Source organism: Balaenoptera borealis, assembly GCF_965194805.1.
Source record: "Balaenoptera borealis genome assembly, chromosome: 5".
Classification (NCBI taxonomy): domain Eukaryota; kingdom Metazoa; phylum Chordata; class Mammalia; order Artiodactyla; family Balaenopteridae; genus Balaenoptera; species Balaenoptera borealis.
This window is the reverse complement of record NC_138862.1, coordinates 83,572,770-83,599,898: the sequence shown is the minus strand read 5'-3', so window position 1 is coordinate 83,599,898 and position 27,129 is coordinate 83,572,770. Positions and strand designations below refer to the sequence as shown.

Sequence of the window (27,129 nt, the reverse complement as noted above, 5' to 3'; positions counted from 1 at the left end):
GATAGGGAGGGTGGGAGGGAGGGAGATGCAAGAGGGGAGACATATGGGAACATATGTATAACTGATTCACTTTGTTATAAAGCAGAAACTAACACACCATTGTAAAGCAATTATATTCCAATAAAGATGTTAAAATAAATAGACAAAAAATAAAAAATAAAAAACTAAAACTACAATGAGGTACCACCTCACACTGGTCAGAATGGCCATCATTATAAAGTCTACAAATAACAAATGCTGGAGTGGGTGTGGAGAAAAGGCAACTCTCTTATACTGTTCGTGGGAATGTAAGATTCTGCAGCCACTGTGGAAAACGGTATGGAGGTTCCTCAGAAAACTAAAAACAGAATTACCATATGATCCAGCAATCCCACTCCTGGGCACATATCCAGACAAAACTGTAACTCAAAAAGATACATGCACCCCCTATGTTCATAGCAGCACTATTCACAATAGCCAAGACATGGAAACAACCTGAATGTCCATCGATGGATGAATGGATAAAGAAGACGTGGCACATATATATAATGGAATACTACTCAGCCATAAAAAAGAATGAAATAATGCCATTTGCAGCAACATGGATGCAACTACAGATTATCATACTAAATGAAGTCAAGTCAGAAAGAGAAAGACAAATGTATGATATCACTTATACGTGGAATCTAGAATATGACACAAATGAACCTATCTATGAAACAGAAACAGACATAGAGAACAGACCTGTGGTTGCCAAGGGGGAGGAAGCTGGGGGAGGGATGGAATGGGAGGTTGGGGTTAGCAGATGTGAGCTTTTATATATAGAACGGATAAACAACAAGGTCCTATTGTATAGCACAAAGAACTATATTCAATATTCTATGATAAACCATAATGGAGAAGAATATTTTAAAAAATGAATGTATATATATAACTGAATCACTTTGCTGTATAGCAGAAATTAACATAACATTGTAAATCAACTATGCTTCAATTTTTTAAAAAAATTGAAAAAAGAATGCAATATTATTCAGCCTTAAAAAGGAATGAAATTCTGATATGTGCTAAAATGTGGATGAACCTGGAAAACAGTATGCTAAACAAAAGAAGCCAGACACAAAAACATATTTTATAATTCCACTTACATGAAGTGTAGGCAAACTCACAGAAAGTAGAATGGTGGTTACCAAAGGCTAAGGGGTAGGGGAAATGGGAAGTTGTTGTTTAATGGGTACAGAGTTTGTTTGGAATGCTGAAAAGTTCTAGAAATGGACAGTGATGACGGTTGCACAACACTGTGAATGTACTTAATGCCACTGAATTGCACACTTTATGGTATGGCTAAAATGATAGATTTTATGTTATGTATATTTTACTACAATAAAAAAATACCAAAAAAATTGTAGTTGATGATATATTAGAAAAAGACAAGCAGGGCTTCCCTGGTGGCGCAGTGGTTGAGAATCTGCCTGCCAATGCAGGGGACACGGGTTCGAGCCCTGGTCTGGGAAGATCCCACATGCCGTGGAGCAACTCGGCCCGTGAGCCACAATTGCTGAGCCTGCGCGTCTGGAGCCTGTGCTCGGCAACGAGAGGCCGTGATGGTGAGAGGCCCGCGCACCGCGATGAAGAGTGGCCCCCGCTTGCCACAACTAGAGAAGGCCCTCGCACAGAAACGAAGACCCAACACAGCCATACATACATACATACATACATACATACATAAAAAGAATGTAAGCAGACAAGAATAGCATTAAAAAAAAAAAAAGAAAAAGAAAAAGACAAGCAATAAATAACAAATGGAATCCTCATACACTGCCTAAGGGAATATAAAATGGTGCAGCCACTTTAGAAAACAACTTGGCATTCTTCAGAAGGAAAACAGGGAAAAGTGGATATTCACACTCAAAAGAATAAATTTGGACTCTTACCTTACACCTTACACAAAAATTAACTAAAAATTGATTAGAGGCCTAAAGGTAAGACCAAAAACTTTAAAACTCCTAGAAGAAAACAGGGGAAAAGCCTCATAACATTGGATTTGGCAATGATTTCTTGGCTATGACACCAAAAGAGCAAAAATAGACAAATGGGACATCAAACCTAAAAGCTTTTGTGCAAAGGACACAATCAACAGAGTGAAAGGCAACCTACAGAATAAGAGAACATATTTGTAAGTCATCTATCTGATAAAGGGTTAATATCTAGAACATATAAAGAATTCCTACAACTCAACAACAAAATTCAACCTGATTAAAGCGAGCAAAGAACTTGAACATTTATCCGAAGATGATATTCAAATGGCCAACCAACATATGAAAAGATGAGCAACATAGCTAATTAGAGAAATGCAAATCAAAATCACAGTGTGTCACCTCACACCCATAAGGATGGCACCTTTTTTTAAAAAACCATAAACAGAAAATATCAAGTGCTGGCAAGGATGCAAAGAAATCAGAACCGTTGTAGGAATGTAAAATGGTGCAAACACTATGGGAAACAGTATGGAGCTTCCTCAAATAATTAAAAATAGAACTACCATATAGTTCAGCAATCCTACTTCTGGGTATATATCCAAAAGAATTGAAAGCAGGGACACAAAGAGATTTGCACGCCCATGTTCCTAGCAGCACTACTAACAATAGCCAAGAGGTGGAAGCAACCCAAATGGCCATCGAAGAGTGAAAGGATAAACAAAATGTGGTGTATACACACAAAGGAATTAATTATTCAGCCTTAAAAAAGGACGGAAATCTTGTCACATGTTACAACATGGATGACCCTTGAGGACATTATGTTAAGTGAAATAAGCCAGTCAAAAAAGACAAGTACTGTATGATTCCACTTATATGAGGTATCTAAAGTAGTGAAATTTATAGAAACAAAAAGTGGCATGATAGTTACCAGGAGCTGGGGAAGGGGAAAAAAGGGAAATTGTTGTATAATGGGTATAGAGTTTCAGTTTTACAAGATGAAAAGAGTTCTGGAGGTGTTTCATAACAATGTGAATATACTTAACTCTACTAAACTATACAGTTAAAAACGGTTTAAATGGTGCATTTTATGTGTTTTCTACCACAGTTTTTAAAAAGTTAAACAGAGTACCATATGACCCAACAATTCCACTTCTAGGTATATTAGCAAGAGAAATGAAAACATATGTCCACACAAAACATATATATGAAAATTCATAGCAGCATTATCATAATATTAAGCCAAAAAGTAGAAACAAATGTCCACCAACAGATGAATGAATAAAATGTGATGTATCCGTATGATGGAATATTATCTAGCCATAAAAAGAAATATATATTGACACGTGCCACTATGGATGAACTCTGAAAACATTACACTAAGTGAAAGAAGCAGCCACAAAAGGCCTCATATTTCTGTGATTCCATTTTTATGAAGTGTCCAGAACAGGCAAATCCACAGAGAAAGAAAGTGGGTGTCTAGGGCTGAGGGGAGGAGGGGAATAGGGAGTGACTGCTAATGGCTATGGGGTTTCTTTCTGGGTAATGAAAATGTTCTGGGAGTAGGTGATAGTGATAGTAGCACAACCTTGTAAATATAATAAAAACCACTGAATTGTATAGTTAACCCTTGAACAACGTGAGTTTGAACTGCACAAGTCCACCTTACGAAGATTTTTTTTTTTAAAGTAAGTACTATGGTACTACATGAGCCATGGTTGGTTGAATCCACGGATGCATAACAGTGGACAGAGTGCTGACTATAAAGTTATACACAGATATTCAACTGTGTGGAGGGTCAGCACCCCTAACCTCTGCATTGTTCAAGGGTCAACTGTGCTTTTAAATGATGAATTTTAGGACAGGTGAATTATACCTTGATTTAAAAAAAAAAAAAAAAAGATACACTGATTTGGGAAGCACTACTGGGGGTTCAGTAACTTCAGTCTATTTTCCTCCTCCAAGGAAGGGGGTACAACCTCTTTCTCTCTTTTCCTAAAAAAGAAAAAAAAAAGACTATCCCAGTTGGAGTCTAATAGCTAAGTACAGCATCCCGTCTGTTTCTGAGGTGGGCCAGCTCACCCCTCCACAGCTCCTCTATCTGAATGAACCTGGCCAGTGCAGACAGTGACAAGCACACACACCCACAGCAGCCAAACAACTGAGTCCAAGCGGTCCTCAGGGTCCCTGGGAGCCAGGACTACAAGCACTGGGATCATTCCGTCGGCCTCACACAGTGGCTGTAATTTCTCCTCCTGGGGAGTATCCACAAAACAAGTTAAGGACTGATTCCACAGCTTCCTGAAATCGAGAGGAAATCCAAAGAGACTATCCATCTTCCATCCTCCTATGAAAGCAAGACTAAAGACAACCTAAATATTCATGAATAGAAGACTTGTTACAACAGTACTCATTTGCATGGACTACTGCAATGCCATTAAAAAGAATGATCCTGGGGTGCTGGTAATTTCCATTTCTTCATCTGCGTGCTAGTTATGTGGATGTGCTCAGTTTGTGAAAATTAGTTGTACATCTGACATGTGCATGTTCTTCTATGTATATTATACATCAATAAAATATTTTTAAAAGCATACAATAGACCTACTTGTATCAATATGGAATGTCCTTTAAAATACTAAGTGAAAAAAATAAAGGTGTAGAGGAGTAGAGGAGGTGTGGAGGTGTAGAGGAGTATGCATCACATGCTACCGTTTGTATTTAAACCATAGTTAGATACAGATATAAATGTCTATATATAAACAGGTGCTTTGGAAGAATACACAAGCAGCTAAAAAGGCAATGGTTATGGGGGTGGAACTGGATGTCTACAGTGAGAGAGATTTATTTTTTTATCTTATATATTCTCTATTTTAATGTTACCATGCACATTTATTCATTTTACAATGACAAACTATAAACCGAGTAGCCGAAAACGTCCCTCTTTCTTCACTGAATGCCAGCCTGCTGCCTTGGGACAATTTGCTGCAATTTGGTCTATGAATCAGCACTCAGATACCTCAGATGGGGGAAGGCAGTGCGGTTTATCAGAAAGGTAATTAGTGGTGGTTTGCTATAGCAGAAAGTGAATGGATGTAATAAAACGCATATTATTTGAACTAAGGAGTTTGTTTCCCATCTCCAGCCTTTCTAGCTGTGTGATCTCAGACAAGTTATTTAACCTCTCTGAGCCTCACTTACCCCATATGAACAATGAGGATACCAGTAACAGGGCTCTTAAGGACTTCCCTGGTGGCACAGTCGTTAAGAATCCACCTGCCAATGCAGGGAACATGGCCCTGGTCCGGGAAGATCCCACATGCCACAGAGCAACTAAGTCCATGCGCCACAACTACTGAACCTGCGCTCTAGAGCCCGCGAGCCACAACTACTCAGCCCGCGTGCTGAAACTACTGAAGCCCACATCCTAGAGCCCATGCTCCACAGCAAAGAGAAGCCACTGCAACGAGAAGCCCATGCACCGCAACGAAGAGTGGCCCCCGCTCGCCACAACTAGAGAAAGCCCACGCGCAGCAACAAAGACCCAACACAGCCAAAAATAAATAAATAAATAAATTTATTTTTTAAAAAGATTAATAATAAGGATTAACAATAATATGTGTGTCTGTAAAGTACCTAACATAGTACTTGAAGCCTAGCTGGCACTCAAGCATTAGTTTGGTTATCCTTTCCCCAGAAATAACTAAAACTATGACGAGTGCCTCATAGGCATCTCTAAAAGCTAGAAATGTAGGGGAAATACTCGCCTTGGGGGTTGCCTGGGACCTCTACTACAGGCTTAAAAGCCTTGCAGAGCAAGGCAATACAGGAGACTAGCTGAAATATAAAAGTACCAGGGACAAGCCTAATTTCGATGAATGCTACTTGATGCTCCCCCTTCATCCTACAAACACCAAGTGAACTTATAACAACTTTTTCAGAGCAATGTGAAGTTTGGGGAGATATGTCTGTGTAACAATTAAGACAAAAAAAAAATCCCTAAACCAGATAAGAAAAAAAAAAAAAGATTAAGGGATTAAGACCAGTTCTCTGGTAGATCTTGACAAAGTGATTTCCAGGGACAGACTGAGCTAGAAGAGTCAAAAACTAGGGACTCCAAAACTGCTATCAGCTCTAAGGAAGGGAGGTTTTTCACCTCACCACTGGATTCCACCTTAAAGATAAAGTAAATTACAGGTATCTCTTATGATTTGAACTGTTCTTATCCAAACCTAGGACTCAAAAGAGATATGGATAAATTTGAGATATCCCTTGTTACACCTCAAGCTCAGGCAACAAGTGCATTTGGATAAAACATTTTGCTGTCTGAACTTGCTATAACCAAAATCTTGCCATCCAAATCCATGAGCACATTAGGTTCAGACAGCAAGGAATTCTCACATGAAATGTTTGCTGTAAAACTGCGAAATCTTTAACCTGCTACAGCTTTCAAGCTGCCAGTGTCTAGGTGTGAATACTACAGAGCAAAGAAGCACACTAGTCTCACAGAGCTTTGAAACGTTCTAGGTCAGTGGCCTAAGGACTTGTCAAGTTCTTTCAAAATACAAAAAGAAAAACACTCAGAGAACAGCTACAATCCAAGGAAAATATGGCACAGAATGAATCTGTCACCCCATCCTCAATAAAAGCCAGGAGCTGAGCCAACCTCACTTAGAATCAGCCTAAAGGAGGCAATCGAGGGGCTAAGCAAGGTCAGTGGAATGAACTGCCACCTCTGAAAAGAGACAAGATATAACTAAAGCACAAGTTTATTAACCATTGAAATTTTAGTATATAGCTAACTGATTATAAAGCACCACCAACAAGTGTTGTGAGGCTAGATTCACTGCTACCAGAATAATTATTTCCTGAAGGAGGAGTCTGAGATGACACTGAACAGATCAAAGAGCATTTCCTCAGCCTTTAAAAGTCACTTAGCTAACCTGACAGTAAGTATTTGAGGTCTTTAGCATGACCATTCACATTTATGTGGTTCGAAGTACTTTATACTCAAGCTGCTAGTTACACTGCAACGTCATCTAAGGGAAAGAATTTTGATTTTTAATTATCTCCAAATACCAACTTCTTTGAATAAACCATTTCCTGGCATGAAAAAGGGTTTAAATTCTGGTCCCAGGTTTCCTCAAATGTTAAATAACAAAATCTTCACAATCTTCAAAGAACACTAGGTATCAACTAATTGTGAGATACTTTGAAAATATCAAAAGAAATCAAAACTTTGCTACCCTAAGGAAAGGCTATTAATTTTCAGAAAACAAGCAAACAAACCAAAAATCCCAATTAATTCCAATGGAAACATGTGTTATTACAGAGCTATTTTTGAAGTTATCATATTTATTAAGACCTCACTGACTAATCAATTATACAGTATGGCAATATACTTCGAAAAATCTCTATCTTTTGATTCAAGATCTCATCGACACTCATTCACTCAATAGATTTTAATTAAATGCCTTTATTGTGTGCCAGGTATGTGCTAGGAGCTGTAGCAAAATGAAAAATCTCATCATTGTCCTCAAAGATGATACATGTACAATTATATAAGGCAGGTTGTGTTATAAGTGATTAAAAAGTGCAATGAGTTCAGAAAAAAAGCACTTCCTGCAGGAAGCAATGTCTAAACCATAAGCTTGAAGACAGGATCAGGTTCCACCAAGGAGACAGAAAAATTAAACCTTCCAGACATAGTCTGAATGAAGAAACATAAGCACCTTTTCTCCACTTAAGTAGGTATAGAAAATTAAGAGTACCATTAAGTCTAACCATGTTTAAGGAAAAGCAGTATTTTGCTGTTTCTCTAGGAAGATTTTTTTCCCTATCTACACAATTGTTAAAGAATTTACAAATCCATTTCCCCAAATTTCTCAAAATAACTAAGTCCATAATATATTGCACAAGTGTTACCTTGAAGAGCCAGATCTGTCTCCCATAAAAATTTACAAAAAACAAATTATCATGGTGATATACATGTTATGCTTACATTTAAAGAGGATTTTATAAACAGCATGGTGTAGAAAAGAGAAAACCGGCTTTAGGATGAGACAGACCTGGGTTTTGAAACTCAGCTCTTACTTACTAGCAGTGTGACCTTCGAAAAGTTCCTTCTCTGAAAGCCAGTTTCCTTATCTGTAAAAAGGGAGATAACTACCCTGTAAGCAACCCTGTGAGGTACAGAGAGAATATGTATAAAGCATGCTGCATAAAGAAGGTACTTAATCAATGTCCCCTTTAGTTACTTTAATGGGAAAGTAATAATTACTCATAACCTATTTCACAAGCTAGGATTTTACAACAAAGATAGATCATTTGACCAATATCATACTAGATCAAAATTAGAAAATAACTGACCCAGAGCCTCATGTATACCTTTATGCCACACTACTTTCAAACCATTACATTAGCCTGAAGGTACAGAAACTCTGTCTTTTAAACCACTGATGAGCATGGTACAAAAGCCATTGACTATGACATACTGTACCTTTTGGTTTGATTTCTCTTCCCTTGAATGGCTAAAACGTGTAAGCTAACACAAACCTGTCACAGTCCGCTGGCCATCACTTAGGTTATTCCACCACTTGTTAATCTAAAACAGAAGAAAAATTGCATATCACCATATGGTAAATAATTTCAGGCTACGTAAATGAAAAGCAAGAAAGAAAATGCTTTGTGCATAAATGAAAGAGTCCTCATCTATAAAAATCTCTACTAAACAACAGACATAACAAATATGTGGTAGAGTGGAAAACACAGGTGTTTTATAGTCAGACAGCCTGCATTCTCTACACAAAGACACTGATAAGCTCTGTGACCTCAAATTACTTCTAAACTTCAGTTTCCTGATACATAAAATGGAGACAGTAACAGATATCTAGCAGTACCGCTGTGAGGAATATCAATAACATAAAGTACCTAGCACACTATCAAGTGATTGTTCACCAAGACCCAAGAATATTTTCTACTAAAATTGCCTTTTTTTTTTTAAAGGTATAATACTAGATTGAGGTTTAGAAAAAGACAGAATCCTAATCTTTTAGGGACACACCCTGACATTTTTATAGATGATATATGCCTAGAATTTGCTTTATAGTAATCAGTGGCAGGGAGGGAAGGGAAAGAAGGGGAACTAGATGAAACAAAGTTGGCTATGTGTGAATAATTGTTGACATTGGATGATAGGGGTTCATTATACTATTCTCTTCACTCTTTTTACTTTACCTTTGAAATTTTCCATGATTAAAGTTTTTTAATTAAAAAAAAAACTATGTTCTAACTATGAAACTGAAAAAGGCTTTGTATACTAATACAGAAAGAAACCCAAGGTAAAGAAAAAAAGTTACAGATCAACATGTATTTGATTCATGCACAACAATGATTCCATTTTTGTAATTCAGTTGACCCTTGAACAGCAGGGGTTTGAACTGCACTGGACTTATATGCAGATTTTTTTCAAAAAATATGTACTACAATATACTACACCATTCACAGTTGGTGGAATCCACAGATGTGGGACTGCTGTTACAGAGGCCCAACTATAAAGTTACAGGCATATTTGCCACTGCGTGGAGGGTCAGCGCCCCAACCCCTGAGTTGTTCAAGGTCAACAACAATTAAATGCGTGTGAACTCTCAGACCTTACTCACTGCGTATGTAGTAGTGGGGCACGGGTTCCCAGGACTTTCACTTCCCATGTTATATTTATGTGTTATTTCAATTTTATTCAACGTGGATTTTACATTTTATCTCTTATCATTTAACTACTTTAAACAAATCCATCTTTGGATGAAGATTATGTATATTGCATGTGTCATTTTCACCATTCCAAGGAACAATTTGGGTAGCAAAACTTTATAGTGCAGAAGCCTGTAGCTTTCAAGGGATCCAGGACTGTGGAATAGGTCAGTGTTACTATCTTCTCAAACATATTGTACTGAATAAAAACCACTGCTCATTATTGCAGGTTTTACCTGCAAATATTACATCCATTGTTCTTCTGACATAAAGCTTCTCTAGAACTGGTAGGGCTCATGCTTCTTGTGTCTATGGGGAAACAAGGAGGAATGAATCCTTCTCCCTACTTAGAGGAACCTTCAACTATCATTAGGAAAAAGAAAACCCAAGGCTGCTCTCTCACTGGCCAGGAATAAGAAGTTCCTAGGAAGGAGAAAACTGAAGAGGATATCAACACTCTCTCCAAATTGGAAGAGCAGTGTGTCATAAAAAAATACGGAGATGCCTGAAAAATAAATGGACCTGGATCCACAAATTAGCCTATGGTCTCTCCTCAATAAGTACTGGCAAATGAAATAAAATATATGCTTTATCTAAAAGGCAACATTTTAAGAAAATCAGTTAGGTGGAAGGAAGGCCATCAACTTGCATATGAAATAATGAAAAGTTCTAAAAGCTCTATATTTGTACCCTTTTCTTGAATCTTGATCCCCTGAGCACAGTTAGAAAAAACATCAACAGTGGTTATTTATCAGAGATATATAAACATCATGTCACTGAGAAGCTTTTTAAAACCCACACAGTATCTCTACCTCTCAAGCATAAAACTCCCTGTGATTCTAATATGTACTCTAAAACAGTGGCCCTTAGTAGAGCTGGAAGAGGCTCCAAAACATTAATTTTTAACAACTATCTGTGGTGATTCTTGATATGTGGGTAGAGGGACAAACTTCTTGGAACGCTGTTAAGTACAACGTTGCCAGACATACGAAACATTAATACTTACTACAATGAAATGACTCTAAAGAAGAATATTAACTGCAATGACTTCACATCTACTGATCTAATGTTGCCATTAACTAAAAACACTTCATAAATAACCAGACTTCAAAAACTGATCGACTAGAACAAAAAAAAGGCCATGTTTATCTTTACCTCCTTTCTGAAGTCTCCTTCCTTCTGTGGTCTTATGCTATCCAACCAATCAGCTTTTATACCATCAAAATAACTCTGGACCCTGGATTTCAGTGATTCATACTGCCAAATGGCAGCTGATCCAAATGCACAGCCTGTAAACTATATAAAACAAATATATTACAAAAAAATATTTTTTTTAATAGATCTACACATAGTTCCAAGGATGATATTTCATTTTCATTGCTTTTTATAAACATAAGGAACATCTGGCACACTGAAACTTACTAGGTGAAAAGAACACTTAATTGTTTCCCATTTTATTAACGTTACAGTACCCTGGGGCCTGTTTACAGTCAGAACTTTCCCAATAAAATTCAAAATATCAACTCAGTATCACTTGCATTGTTATACCAAATAAGAGACCCATGAGTTTCTTCTCCAGGGCTTACATAAATGAGCCATACTCTAACAGCAATTATTAAATTCATGTTCTATTGTAATCATGACCCCAGATCCTTTTGATCCCACTCCGCTTGTCTTTAAGGAGCCCAAATAGGACAAGTAGTATTGATACTTTAACACTACACCTGCAGCAACGGAGGTAACTCCTAGTGACGTGAGCTCTTACCCCAACAGTAAAAAACAAAGGCTTTACAAGAGTCCTTATAGGATAGGGAGAAGGATAAAAGGCTGTTTCTTCTACAGGAGGAATCAAAGCACTTCTCTTGTATGTTTCACTACTTGTTCCTGTGTCTGATCTTCGAGGTTCAACCCTCCTGGGTGCTTTTCTGAATCCACATTTTTGCTGAATAAAAAAGTTAAACCTATAGGGGAAAATAACAGATTAGAAACAGAGCTGCATGGATGCGGGTTCGATCCTTGATTGGGGAACTAAGATCCCACATGCCTCGGGGCAACTAAGCCCACGCGCCACAACTACTGAGATCACGCACCTCAATGAGAGCCTGCGTGCCGCAAACTACAGAGTCCTCATGCTCTGGAGCCCGTGCAACACAACTATAGAGCCCACGCGCCCTGGGGCCCGCGCACCACAACTAGAGAGAGAAAACCCTCACGCCGCAACTAGTAAGAAGCCCAAGCGCAGCAACACAGACCAAGTGTGGTAATGAAAGATCCTGCGTGCCTCAACGAAGATCCCGTGTGCTGCAACTAAGGCCCGATGCAGCCAAAAAAAAAAATAAGGAAAATAAATAGGAAGGAAGGAAGGAAGGGAGGAAGAAACAGAGCTGCATCTTGCAAGCATCAACCTCTACGAGCCTCCCCAACTGACGTGCATCATCACCATTTCAGTTTATTCTCACTACGCAGCCCCAAAGCCGCCAAGACTCCTACTCCCAGGTAGGATTCAGTCAAAACAATGAACTGTGCCCTTCAGGAAAAGGAGAGACATAAACTATAGCAGCTTTACAGGGCATCTGTTTGGGCCGTTACTGTGTATCAATCAACAAAATAATTTGTATCCATCCCCCACACAGTCTGCAATTCTGTACAAAGCTGGAGAACTACAAGTTGTGGTTTGAATTAGCACAGAAGAGCTTTATTTTTTTTTGAAGTTTGGCCAAACATTTAAATCAAATGATGATTTTCCTTTTATAAGTACTAACCATTACAAATTGGCGGATTTTCCCCACCTTGTCCCCTATTTACTTCACTACCAGTTTGGGGGACAATGAACTAGACATTCTATAAAGGGTTTTCTTGTTTAAGTCCTTACAGCTTGACCTCCTCAAAACATCTGACACTACTGATCACACCTGTCAGTGCCTGTAAGGTTGCACTCCCTGCTCTTCAAACTTGCTTTCCTAACGGCTTCCCCCTTTCTCCTATCCCGTAAAGACAGATATGCTTAAAGGCTCTAATAGTTCCTCTACACATTCTCCATTCAAACTAAACCCATATAAATTTGTGAAGCATTTTTTGCTTTTGTAAAATGGTAATTTCCCCCAGGTAGACCATGTAGAGGCCCCTTCCTGTTTGTTCTCATTGTACTCTAATCATACTATATCCTTCTAGACTCATAAAACTCCTGTCTGCCAGTCAGACAGGTCTTCTCACCTTTGTAACCTGGGCCTTGAAACACTTTGGTTGAATAAAAGAAAAAGTTCATTTCTGTGGCCTGGATGACTTCTAAGCAGTAAATGATTCAAATATATGTCTCTAATCCCAGCCTCAATTTTCTTGTCTTGTATTTCCAACTATATATTGAATAATTCTACTTGGATATGCTCCCCATTGCTTTGAAACCAATATATTCAGAAGGGAATTCATCCCCCTCTACAAGCTCCATTTTCTGACTTCTTTATTCTTTCAGTGGGCCCACAGTTATCTTAATCACTAAGATTAAAAATCTAGAAGTAGGGGGCTTCCCTGGTGGCGCAGTGGTTGAGAATCTGCCTGCCAGTGCAGGGGACACGGGTTCGAGCCCTGGTCTGGGAAGATCCCACATGCCATGGAGCAACTGGGCCCGTGAGCCACAACTACTGAGCCTGCGCGTCTGGAGCCTGTGCTCCGCAACAAGAGAGGCCGCGATAGTGAGTGGCCCCCGCTCGCCGCAACTAGAGAAAGCCCTCGCACAGAAACAAAGACCCAACACAGCCAAAAATAAATTAATTAATTAATTTAAAAAAAAAATCTAGAAGTCATTATGGAGTTCTCTCTCTTTAATTCTTACCATCTAATTTAAAACCAAATCTGTCAAATATTTTTTTCACTCCTAATCTAGTCCCGTACCCCATGCCTAAACTACAGCAACAGCTGACTTAAGTTCAAACATTTTAACATGTTTCATGTTCTTCTTTCCTCATATCACTCTTCCACAAACATTCAACACCTCCTCAAATGCCCTCAGAGGGCCAACATTCTCTCCCTAATTCCCACACAATCCCTTAGTTCATCCCTTTTGGCCTGGAATACTCTACCATTTCCTAACAGATCTCACTGCTTCTAATACTGCCCTACTCCAATTCATCCTCCACATTTTATTAAGCACAAATATATTATCATTCCCCTGCTTTAAATCCCACAGTAAATTTTTCATCACCCCACCAAACTCAGCAATGCTACTCCTTTGTTGCGGTACTTACTTCCCTTTAACTTTTTCGTGCCCTTCAAAATTCAGTTCATTTATTTCCTCCTCCAGGAAGCCTTCCTAAACTCTCGCAGGCTGGGTGTCTCCTTTGTACTCCTAGAGTCCTAAAGCATCCTGTACGTACTCTTATACTTGTCTCATTTATTGCCTGTACCATAACTAGATTATCACTTCTGTATTCATTTTATCTCCACCACCAAGGCCAGTTCCTAATAAAGAAAGGATCAATAATTATGTTAGAAGAAAGAAGGGGTCAAGAATGATTATTGGTTTCATTCTGAATAACTGAAAGGAAGGTGGTACTATTCACTAAGACAAGGAAAATCAGAGGCACCAAAATAGGAAACTGGAAAATGAGAGATGAATAATTCCATCTTGGGCACTGTTTAAAATGCTTGCAATCGCAGCAGCTCAGTTCTAACAGGTAAAAATTGGAACTTAAATTTCCATCAACAGGGGAAAGGATAAACTGTGTTATATTCATACAATGGAATAATACAGTGGTCCCTCAGTATCCATGGGAGACTGGGTCTAGGACCCCCTGCAGATACCAAATTCAGGATGCTGAAATCCCTTATATAAAATGGCATAATACAGTGACATTCCCCATCCACAGTTGGTTGAATCCACGGATGAGGAACCTGAAGATATAGAGGGCCAATTGTACTACTCAGTGAAAAACTACTGATCACACATCACGGATGAATCTCAAAAACACTGCTGAGTAAAAGAAGTCAAACACAAAAGAGCACATAATGTGTGTGATTCCATTAATGCATATCAAGCTGAAGAACAGGCAAAAATAATTCGTGGTGATCAAAATCAATAGTGGTGGACTTCCCTGGTGGCACAGTGGTTAAGAATCCACCTGCCAATGCAGGGGACATGGGTTCAAGCCCTGGTCCAGGAAGATCCCATATGCTGCGGAGCAACTAGGCCCGTGCGCCCCAACTACTGAGCCCATGTTCTAGAGCCCGTGAGCCACAACTACTGAGCCCTCGTCCACAACTACTGAAGCCCGTGCACCCAGAGCCCGTGCTCTGCAACAAGAGAAGCCACCACAATGAGAAGCCCGTGCACCACAACGAAGAGTAGCCCCTGCTCGCCATAACTAGAGAAAGCCCACGCGCAGCAACGAAGACCCAACGTAGCCAAAAATAAATAAATTAATTAATTTTTTAAAAAATCAATGGTGGTTGCCTAAAGTGGGACTTGACTGGAAAGGGGCAAGAGGGAACTTGATGGAATGATGGGCAGTATCTTTATTTTTAGGTGATGGTTGCACAGGTGTATACATTTGTCAGAACTAATGGGCTGTATGCTTAATACTTATATGTTTTACTACATGTAAATTATATTGCAATGAAGTATTTTTAGCATTGGTAGAACACCCAGGTGATGTCTAGTAGGCATTTGGAAACATGAAACTCAGAAAAATGGTATAGCTACTATTACTATTACTCGCCTAAAATGCTCTGTCTTCAACACTGAGTCCACGCCACAGTTCAACTTCTCAAACATCACATGGTGAGGATGGGTGATGATGATAAAGTAATTCACCTTAAAACTTCTAATAATTTAGAATTTGTACTCACAAATAAGTGCTACTTCTTTCAACAAAATCTATTTTGGAAAGCAGTGCACTTAGTCAAACAATGCCAATGTTGCTCTGAATGGCTCTGAACTTCAGAACCTGTTCCCAGTCTTATGAATATCCTTTAGCAAGTAACTGTTGAATGGCTAATTGCAAATCTATCTCTAGTTCTTATTCTGTTGCCTGCTTTTTCTGCAGAGGCTAGGAAAGATAAATATCTTCACTTTTCCAGTCTCTCCTATGGCTAGGGATGGCCGTATTACAGAGTTCTGACAAAATAAGACTTAATTGTTTAGAAACCTCTTGAAAAGGTTTTGCTTATCTGATAAAAATGGAGGTATCACTAATGTCACATCCCTCCTACTTCCTTTTGCCTTGAAAAAGGACGCAATTTTCTAGAGACGGAGCAGTCATCTTGAATGCCAAGAGAAAGGCCAAGGGCTTCAGAAACTAACCTTAACATTTTTTGAGCCACTGAGCAAAGACAATAGCCACCTACCTCCAATCATTTCATGCTAAATACTCCTCTCGTTTCTTTAAGCAACACTTAACTTACAGCCAAATGCATTCTTAACTGATAACAGCTTTAAAAGTGGCAGATGTTAATCCTTTGCAATTGGATTTGATTTTTATTAAATATTCCAAAGTAATTTAGAGCTAGGTCTAGTAAATAAATGACAAGTAACACCACTTTGGGCCAAAAACCCCAAAGATGTGACATACAGTAATAGGAATACGTTTCCTTTAACTGTTTCCCTGTAAATGGTTACAAATTGTAACCCAGGGCCTCCCTGGTGGCAGCAGTCGTTAAGAATCCATCTGCCAATGCAGGGGGCACACGGGTTTGAGCCCTGGTCCGGGAAGATCCCACGTGCCACGGAGCAACTAAGCCCGTGCGCCACAACTACTGAGCCTGCGCTCTAGAGCCCGCAAGCCACAACTACTGAGCCCGCGAGCCACAACTAGTGAAGCCCATGCGCCTAGAGCCCGTGCTCCGCAACAAGAGAAGCCACCGCAGTGAGAAGCCCGCGCACCGCCATGAAGCAGACCCCGCTCGCCGCAACTAGAGAAAGCCTGCGCACAGCAACGAAGACCCAATGCAGCCAAAAATAAATAAATAAAACAAATAAGTTAAAAAAAAAAAATTGTAACCCAATGTTGTTGGTTTCTGGTATTCTTTTTTTTTTTTTTTTGGCCACGTCTCGTTGCTTACAAGATCTCAGCTCCCCAACCAGGATTGAACCTGGGTCATGGCAGTGAGAACCTGGAATCCTAACCAGTAGGCCACATTTTTTTCTTTTTAGACCAAGAAATATGAAGGATGAGATTTCTTTATATCTCCAACAGCTTAATACTCCAGGATATGTACTCAATCAGTTCTTCTACAGCTCATCAACTCATTTACAATTCTGAAGCACAATGCTTGAAAAGGAATACAAATACACCAGGTTGGGAATCTGGATTTGACACAAAGCCAGACCTTTTGCCTAGAATAATATTTACCTTGAGAATCTCAACAGAAGTTAAGTGTGGAACTGAGGACACTAAGAACAAATTGGCCCCAGATGCAGTTCAGATGCAAAATACATGTTAGGAGTACATATACTGGGAATTAGAGTTAGACATACAGAACTTGTTGGATAGAATTAAGTACTATGACTTGGCTCACTGAACACCTATTCTTTTACCTATGGTACATTCACATGCTGCAGGGACTGGAAAGCTAAAAACTATTTCCCAGGTATCCTTTTGGTTAGGATTCGAGATGTGATCAGGGCCTGCTAATCAGATACATCAGCACAACACATGAAATCAGAACTGAGTTAAGTGAGAAGGCAGCACATGAGGCATCAATTCTGCTAGTGAAAATAATGGTGGAGACAGCATAGTTCTTACTTTGGTTAGCAGATCCTGATCTGGTAGCAGCTTCCCCAGTTGTCTCATTTATTATTGCTTAAAAGAGTTGTTTAAAAGAAAAAGAATATCTGACAGTGACCTATGTGGCCCTATTTTCTATCGAGCCTTTTACAAAATAAGTTTGGCAAACCCTGTCCTAAACTGCTCGTTCATGAACCACTTTGAATAGCAGGAGCTACAGTCTAATCCCTCGTCCTTACAACAATATTTCTACTTAAATTACAATGGTTATCTACAGGTTAATCCAATCTGACTAGAATTTTAAAAATAGGATTTGTAACCAAAGTATTCCAATACAAAAGTTTCACTATGACTGACAGTGAGCTTTTTTGGCTCATTCCTAGCATCCACACCTAAGGGTACCCTGGAATTTCCAGCCACTTGGTTTGGGGAGGCACACCAAGCTCCTGACTGGCTTAAGCCAACCTACACATCCCACATCCCTGGCAACTTTAAGGAATTCAAAGATGAACATGTATCCCAAGTTAGGCCAATCCAGTCCAGTGAAATTCAAATTTCAAGATTTTGTTTGTAATACTGGGGAAGAGAATCTTTTCTGCTGGACTTGAACCTAAAAGTATATAGCCCCAAGAGCTGCTGACAGCCATCTTACAACAAGGAGATAGCATACTGAGAGCATAAAGCCAACGTTTAGGAAGCAGAGCCAAGCCATGGAGGAAAACGGAGTCCTGGTGACAATCTGAAACACTGGATCTTGCCTCACCAGAAGCCAGGCTCACCTCTGGACTTTTTAACGGTATAAACCAATAAATTCCCCTAATTATTAAGGTCAATTAGAGCTGGGTTTTCTGTTGGTACAAGAATGCTTTTAGATGTAATAAGTACTTCATCACACATTATATGACAAGGTACATTCTCTGTCCTTAGGGAGCTTTTGTTTTACATTTCTTAAAAGTAAAACCAACCAGGAAAAGCATGATAAATGTCTCCAATTGCAAATGTTTGATATCATATTTAAAGGCCTAGGTTCTTAAGCTCTAACCATTCATATGGGTAGGTAATATGGAAAAATAAATGACCTGAAATAAGTCTGGAAAGCAAAGGAAGCAACACAATAAAATGCATGGGGGTAGGATGGGAGGAAAGAGTCACAAGAGGTATATACCAACTCATGAGGACAGGCCTGCCTTTTTGCTCTGTGCTTTGGTCCTTCTGCCAATAACTAGTGATTTGTGAACACAATCTAACGTGCTCAAAGTGGGAAGATCTTATGAATGTTTGAGTAACCACCAACCACACAATTGTTATGGTTCCATTTTTTAATATCATCCCATAACTTTTAAATAGAAAAGTCATGCTGCAGGGACTGGAAAGCTAAAAACTATTTCCCAGGTATCCTTTTGGTTAGGATTCGAGATGTGATCAGGGCCTGCTAATCAGATACATCAGCACAACACATGAAATCAGAACTGAGTTAAGTGAGAAGGCAGCACATGAGGCATCAATTCTGCTAGTGAAAATAATGGTGGAGACAGCATAGTTCTTACTTTGGTTAGCAGATCCTGATCTGGTAGCAGCTTCCCCAGCTGTCTCATTTATTATTGCTTAAAAGAGTTGTTTAAAAAAAAAAGAATATCTGACAGTGATATTCTGTCAGATATATATTCTATGTATCTGTTGCCTTAATGGTGAGTGAGATAACACAGTCTAGTGAATTGTTTTCAACAGTGTGAGGATAAAGACAATGCCACTTAGATATCGTGCAAGTCAGCACTAATGTCTATGTCACTATAGATTTGTGTGAATAGACTGAGTAGAAATGGCCTAATGTGCAAATGGAGACAAGACGTGTCCAAGCACACACACAATAGACTCATCCCACTTAAAAGAAAATAGTTGTATTTAGGGGAAGGGGCATAAACTCTTGCATGCCACAATTATTTTCTTAAAACTCATCTTGAGTTAATACATGGTGAATTAAACAGGGAAAATAATTGAATATACCTGATTTACTAATTTGTCAGGTATTTAACCTAAATATATCTTAAGATTGTTATCCCAATCTAAAAGATTTAAGCTCCGTGTAAGTGCTACAATCAACTATTTTCTTCTCTTAGCTAGTTCTACACAACTGACAAATTATGCAGGCTTCTTTCAGGCCTAAACTATTTTTCAACAGTGCTGCCAACAGTTTGATCATGGTAAAGTTTCTGAAAACCCTAAGTGAAATATTCTCCTTTTTCTGTAAAGAGCCAGACAATAAACATTTTAGTCTTCGTGAAGAACAACTTAAATCTCTGAGGCATATTGTTTCGTTTTGCAACCCTTTAAAAACATAGAAACCATTCTTGGCTGGTGGGCTGCCTTGGGCTTGCTACTGTTTGCAGAAATTTTGAGGAATATCACCACCTGCGGCTCTTGTAAGAAGAAAAAAAATGCAAATTCTCAGCCACACTTCAGGCCCATTACATCAAAATCACAAGGACTGAGCCCAGACCTCTGCTTTTTAACTGTATCCATGACTTCATTCCTCCACATACTAATTTTAGAACCACTAGAAGTGAAAGCAGACCTAATAAAGTTATATACAAGGAAACTCATGCTGCTTTCTAGAGGCAAGTAGACATATATTCTATTATATTTCAGGCTTACCTACAATCTCTTGTAATGCACATTTTTCAGTGTCACCACAAAAAATGTCAATTTCAAACTTTGCATATAAATGAAAAACTCTAAAAAACTGTGATGCTAACCTTCAACAGCACATGATTTTTTTTCAAATGGCCTCATTAACCAAGTTGTTAGTTCTTTTCCTTTCCCTTCCTAACACATATCTTGAATATTTAACACCTGTTGCTTCCTAATAACTATTCACTTTTCCTCTCCCTCAAACCATGCAATTTCGACTGGGATTTGGAGTAAAGTGGAAATGGAATCAGGACCACTGAAATCAACCACCACCTCCACCTGACCTCATTCTCCATCTCCTCAGGAGTTTAAGATTAGTGCCTGAGGCCCCATGTTCCAGTGTATCATGAAATTAAGGTACAATATAAGCCAGTTTTCCACAAATCTCTGATCCTACACACATGCAGTGCTTGTTTAGAACTGCAGGTTCTTTACTCCCCGCCACCCCCTCCCCCCCAGCACCGGGCAAGATGACAGGAAGGACTGGGCTAGGGCCTGGGAAATGCAGTCTACAAACACTCCAGGTGATTTTAAAATTAAGGATGGCTCCACCATATTGAAGCCTCAATTATTTACCACTGGCTAATCCCCATACTGATAAACACTTAATGTTCCTTGCTACTATCAGTCAGGTGGATTCCAGGCACACATCTAACCAAGTCAGAAACTGGCAGAGCTGAAATTCTGTTAAAGAACAGGAAGAAATTTCAGAGCCAAATACACATCAGAATCTTAGTTCAGGGATTTCTCTCTTCTCTCAAATTTAGAGTTGAATTACTCTAATGCAAAAGCAGCAAATACTGATAGACCGTACTCTTCACACAACTTCTACTCGGGAAAAATTGACTTTTCTTTCCAAGTCATCTAGAAACCAAATACTCCACTTCCCAATTTCTTTAACAGAAAAGCCTCTCCTACAACTCTGCAAGAGGCAAAGTGATGCCCTCCTCTGACTCCGTCTTCCCTTATAGAGTTCTCTAAACGATAAAGAAGGTAATTTGTAGTAAAACAAAGGTTTTATAAAGACTGACAGAATAAAATCTCAGCCCTGCCATTCTACCAGCTGTGTTAATTCTTTACTTGCTCGCGTGGTGATTATGAGGCGTGGTGCGCAATCAGCCCTCACAGACTACTTCTTCCCGACACGTCCCTCCGGATAGGAAAGGGGCCACCGCGGGCTCACGGAGAGCTGGGCCGGGGCTGGTCACTGTGCACCCGGGCAGGGTGGCGCGGCGAGAAGCAAAGATTGGACGGAGGCGAGGGGTAAAAGGGAAGGGAGAGAGGAGGGGCTGGTGAGAAGAGAGGGTGAGCCGGGGGGAGCATAAGAGACCCGCACGGCCTCCGCCCCTGAGGATGCGCTGCCGGAGCCGAGAGCACGAGAGGCGAGAAGCCCCGAGAGGCCACCATTACCTGCGCCCGAGCAGCCGCGGCTGGACCAGGGCCGCAGTGAGCTCCTCGCAGCTGCGGCCGCCCGCCGGCGGAGCCCACGCCTGACCACAACCCCAGCCTCTCTGCGCCAAGCCTCGCCACGCCATCTTCCCAACCTCTGCCCCACCATGGCCCGATTTACCAACCCCTGCCCGGAACCACTTCCGGGGCGAAAGGAAGAACCATAGAGTGCCGAGGGGCAGCCTAGCGCGCCCCCGTGCGGCCGATTCCCAGGCCGGACCAACCGGAGGGAGAGGGACCCGCCGGCCGGCAGCAGTCCGGCCGGCAGCAGTTCTCCCAACAGCGCCCAGCCTGGACCTGGGAGGGGCGTGCGAAAGCGGCCAGGCCTCCATCCTACTGACCCAAAGGAAAAAGAGGGGGGGAAACGAATTTACTGAATGATGCCATGTACCTTTACCTAAGTTAGTGTTTAATCCTCGCAAAACGCTTAAGATAGATGTTATTACTGCTTTTTTTTTTTTTTTTTTTTTTTACCGTGGTTCTGAGGCCCAGAGAGAAGTGAGTGGAGGAACCAATATTACAACCCAGGTTTTCTTAAATTACTACTCTTTTTTCTCCCCACCATTTCACGTTATGATACACTGAAGAGGATGTGCCTTTAACAAAAAGTACAAGCGTGACGTGAAAATCTAGATTCTAGATAAAATTCAAACTTCATGATCAGCCCTTGCCTACCCGTCAGCTTTATTTCCTGCCACTCCATCCCTCCCTCTGACCCTAGCTGCAGTCATACTGAAACATACGCAGTTTCTGAAAGGCACTACTTTTCCAGTACCTACTTCTCCCGAGTTCATATACCATCCTCACTGCCTGAAACACCTTTTCCCTTCTCTGCCTGCTAACCAATTTGTCCTCCAGACCAACTTGAATCGTCACCTCCTCTAGGAAGCTGTAGGAAAAAGTTTTCCTCCAACCTCTTAGGGTCCCTGGCCAGGTCTGAAAGGTAGTGACAAAGACATTAACAGGAGAAAAGCACACAAAGTTTATTGATTTTTTACATGTCCATGGGAGTCTTTGCAAGAGAATGAAGACCAGAAGAAGTGACCAGGGCAGGAAGTTTTTATACCTTTTCTACAAAGAAACAATTTGTGAAGAATTGACAAGACAATGGGGCTTGGACTAGGAGTAGTCCAACTAGGGCTAGGTAGTCCTTATCTTCCTTAAGTAGGAAGATGAGAGTTAGGTTAACAAAGCTTGTTTGCAGATTACACCAGTGTCTCTTGTTGAACAATAATAATATTAATAATTAGTATTCATAATAATCAATATCGCAGCTGCAAAGAGCAAAGACCCTTTATTTAGGGTCTCAAGAACTGCAATTCAAAGACACAGATTAGGGTAAAACCAAAAGAGTGTTCGGGGAAGAGAAGGAATCAGGGGCTTATAAAGGCAAAAGCCACAAGGTTGTTCAAGAATTAGAGGGTTCCCTGGTGGCCTAGCGTTTAGGATTCTGGGCTTTTACTGCCGTGGCCCGGGTTCAATCCCTGGTCAGGGAACTGAGATCCCACAAGCCACACGGCCAAAAAAAAGAATTATGATGGACTCTCAGGCAATCCCTTAGGGCAATTTTCCTTAAGGGATAGGCTCTCACCAGTTATTCTAGGGTAAGGGTCAAATAAGTAGGTAGGCTGTCATGAGTTAATTTTAGGGTAAGTCGAATAATTATCTTGAGTTTCTGGAACACTGGATAGATATTCTGGATGCCGGTGTTAAGACAGTAAGTGGTCAAAAGGCCAGATTCCATCCAGGCTGAGATGTGCATAAGTCACACTTCCTCAGTGATCTCCCAGCTGTATTTTAGAGGGCTCTCTTAGCAACACCGACTCCATTTTGAGTTTACTTTTACACTGGTCTCTAGTCTTTGGGCTGATAAAAGTCTGTCTCCATGAAAGGAAACATTTATTTCCTGCCTTTAGAAAGAAAAGGGGGAGCTTTTTCTGCATTTACTGCTTCTTGATTGCCTTCAGCTCAAAATAACTTTTATGTCAAAGAGTCATACTTGGGGGTGACATTTTGGTTTCCTTTAAGGCTTTCCTCTTAGACCTTCACGCTGATTTAGATGACCTTCATCTGTGTTTTAATACTGCTTTATGCATATCAGTATGATAACACCACATTCATTCCATAAATACTTATTAAACACCTACAGTATGCCCAGCAATGTACTAGATCTGGGATATATTTTAGAAGACACTATCTCTGACCTCACAGAGATCCTACTCTACAGGGGAAGAAGGGACCAAGTAAATAAACAGGCAATTACAATACATCGGAAGAAGTGCTATGGTCAGAGAAGCAGAAGGCTCTCTGGGGGTTTAAAGGAGGGGGAAATAATGCAGTCAAGGGATAAGGAACGGGAGGCAGGGGAGAAGGCTTCCCAGAGAAACTGATGGTAGTTACCAGGAGAAGAGAAGGGCTGAAATGTTCTAGGTAGAGAAAGTAGCATTTGTGATGTCTTCCAGGGCATGACTTCTTTGAGAAACTAAAATAAATTAACTTTGGCTTTGTCATAGGTGTCAACTATGAGATTTGATTTTACCCTATTTGCAAGCTAATTAGTTTGGATGCTGGCAGAAAACAGGAGACTCCTGGGTCAGAAGGAAAAGACTTTATTACCCACAGCACAATAAGCATCATGTGCATCGTGTTTGCAGGGGCTCCCCTTGTTCTCCAAGCCCTACAGTAGCAATGCCATGGGCCAGATGGATGCTGAACATGCAGTGGTTTTGCATCTCAACTGAAGAACACTGAGCTTGGGGTATCTACCATTTTAATAGCATTTAAAAAGAAACAACAAGGGCAAAATGGAGTCACCTGTGCTAAGCCCCACATCAGCAAAACAAGACTTAATACGTAACCTAATTGCATTTTCAGCCTCTCCCAGGAATGCGACCTTTAACCAGTCAATCTGGAATTACCTGGTCAGCACTAGTCAGGTAATCTGCCTGATAGACCCACAGCTTCCCCCAAATGAAGGTGACCTTGCCTGAAACAATCCACTCTTTTGCTAGAAGCTTTCTTTTTCCTCCCCCTTCTGCCTATAATAAGCTTCCATTTCGGACGGGTCCTGAGAGCTCCTTTCTAACTGCTAAGATGGGATACTGTCCAATTCATGAATCATTAAATAAAGATCTAATTGAGGTCTTCAAATTTACTCAGTTGAACAAAAGTGGTAAGCAAGCAAACAACCTTGAGATAAAGGCATTTTCTTCCAGAGCAAAGGGCCATATTTGCTTATAGCCTTGCATCTTAGTCTACTTGGGCTGCCATAAGAAAATACAATAGTCTGGGTGGGTTAAACAACAGAAATTTCTCTCACACAGTTCTGGAGGCTGGAAATCTGAGATCAAGGCACTAGCATGGTCAAGTTCTGGTGAGAGTTCTCTTCCTGGTTGCAGATGGCTGACTTACTGCTTTGTCTTCACATGGCAGAGAGACACAGCAAGCTCCCTGGTGTCTCTTCTTTTAAGGGCACTAATTCCATCATGGAGGCCCTACCTTATGACCTCATCTACACCTAATTATCTCCCAAAGTCCCCATCTCCAAATACCATCACACTGGGGATTAGAGCCTCAACATACGAATTTTAGGGGGGTCACAATTCAGTCCATAACACCTTGGAAGATAGAGATTAGTACCACTTGACAGAGCAAGGGCATGCTTACCGCCCATTATAGAAGTTTCCAGTTCCCTAAACTCAGCATTCCTCTCCTATAATGCAAACCCCTCAGTGTGCAGGTGTCATTTAGCCTTCATTGCATTGTCCCTTGGGAATTGGAACCCAGGGAATCAACACAAAAATGTTGATATTCTGGCTAATGCTATTGTTCTAATAAGTTGTACTTCGTCTTTGACCCAAGATTCTGTATTTTCTACCAGCATCCATAAAACTGTGTCAGGCTAACTTGTTCAGAGCCCTCACAGTTCTTGATAGGGATATGTGAATTTGTCATTTCCTAGGGAGAGCTTCTCCAGCTGCTAACAAGAATTTGGGTGTGGTCATACAGTTGATGGCTGAAGAGGAAGGAAGCTGGAAGTCACTAAAGATGAGAAAGCCTAGAAACTGAGAGTCCTGGATGTTGACTGGGCTACTCACATTAACTTGGTGTCACCAGGATGACAGCAGGACTTGGAGAGGAATCCTGAGACTTCAGTGAAAGAGAAGCAGTGACCAGAAGATTAATAGTGCTGAAGAAGAGCTAGAAATAGAGGACAGAGTGTCAACAGAGGATAAATACAAGCTCCAGGTGATCTGTGGACAAGTGATCTGAAAGAATCATTAGGGCATGAGGAGGATGTGGTCCACCTCCAGAACCCAAGGATTCTGAAGTGGGGATGTGCTGGATGTTCTCTTCTTGCCCCTCCAGATCACTCCTGTATCCTGCTCCAGGCCCCTCAAGACTAACCTTTATTGACCAGATCAATGGGCTCCCCTGCCCTCTGGCTTTCGGCTGGACTCAGCCAATTGCAGGCACCAACAGGAGATTGGACCATGGGAGGAGAAAGGCACTTACTCCATCCACTCTCTTCCTCCTTGATCCACACGGGTTGGTGTCTGTGCTCTGTTATTAAGCTCTCCTCATTGCTTTGAGTGAGGCTGCTATTTCTGGTGAGAACCTGAACTGACAGAGGAAGAACAAGCAGCCTCCACTCAAAGTCTGCGGCAGAAGCAGGGTCCTCAGGGGACAGCCAGGAGTCAGGATGAGTGGAAAGGATCTATGGAGGTGTGCTGACTATAATCCAGGGACAGGAGTATTAATTATTATTTGCCATTTATTGTGCACTTAGTATGTACCAGGTACTGTGATGGGTATTTTGCATGCATTGTCATATTTAATTTAATCTTAATATCAACCAAAAGAGTTAGCATTATTAGCTCCACTTTGCAGGTGAGAAAACTGAGGCTATTGATAATCTGACACTTTGACTCATTTCTATGAATTCAGATAACTTCTACCTTGTCATTTTGATGATTAAATGACTTTGTATGTGTCAGGTGGCCAGGTGCACATTGTTGAAACTCAACATATAGTAGCAAGACAGCAGAAGCAAGAAGAACTACAATCCTGCAGCCTGTGGAACAAAAACCACATTCACAGAAATATAGACAAGAGGAAAAGGCAAAGGGCTATGTACCAGATGAAGGAACAAGATAAAAGCCCAGAAAAACAACTAAATGAAGTGGAGATAGGCAACCTTCCAGAAAAAGAATTCAGAATAATGATAGTGAAGATGATACAGGACATTGGAAAATGAATGGAGGCAAAGATCGAGAAGATGCAAGAAATGTTTAACAAAGATCTAGAAGAATTAAAGAACAAACACGTAGAAGAATTAAAGAACAAACAAACAGAGATGAACAATACAATAACTGAAATGAAAAATACACTAGAAGGATTCAATAGCAGAATAACTGAGGCAGAACGGATTAGTGACCTGGAAGACAGAATGGTGGAATTCACTGCCATGGAACAGAATAAAGAAAAAAGAATGAAAAGAAATGAAGACAGCCTAACAGACCTCTGGGACAACATTAAACGCAACAACATTCGCATTATAGGGGTCCCAGAAGGAG

General features: G+C 40.5%; 1 protein-coding gene across 7 annotated transcripts in view; it reads right to left on the bottom strand.

The window, feature by feature from the left end:
• PARL (presenilin associated rhomboid like) overlaps positions 1-21,764 on the bottom strand; it is a 61,743-nt gene extending 39,979 nt beyond the window's left edge. For 2 of the 7 annotated variants that reach the window (XM_082394171.1, XM_082394173.1), the window contains exons 1-4: positions 21,515-21,668; positions 11,464-11,659; positions 10,854-10,994; positions 8,505-8,553 (exon numbers count right to left, since the gene is read on the bottom strand). In XM_082394171.1, the coding sequence (XP_082250297.1) occupies positions 8,505-8,553; positions 10,854-10,994; positions 11,464-11,659; positions 21,515-21,639 (511 nt within the window). In that variant the 5' untranslated portion in view covers positions 21,640-21,668. The other 5 variants (XM_082394172.1, XM_082394175.1, XM_082394174.1 and 2 more) reach the window with 5 other exon arrangements.
• Between the last annotated feature and the right edge of the window lie 5,365 nt (positions 21,765-27,129).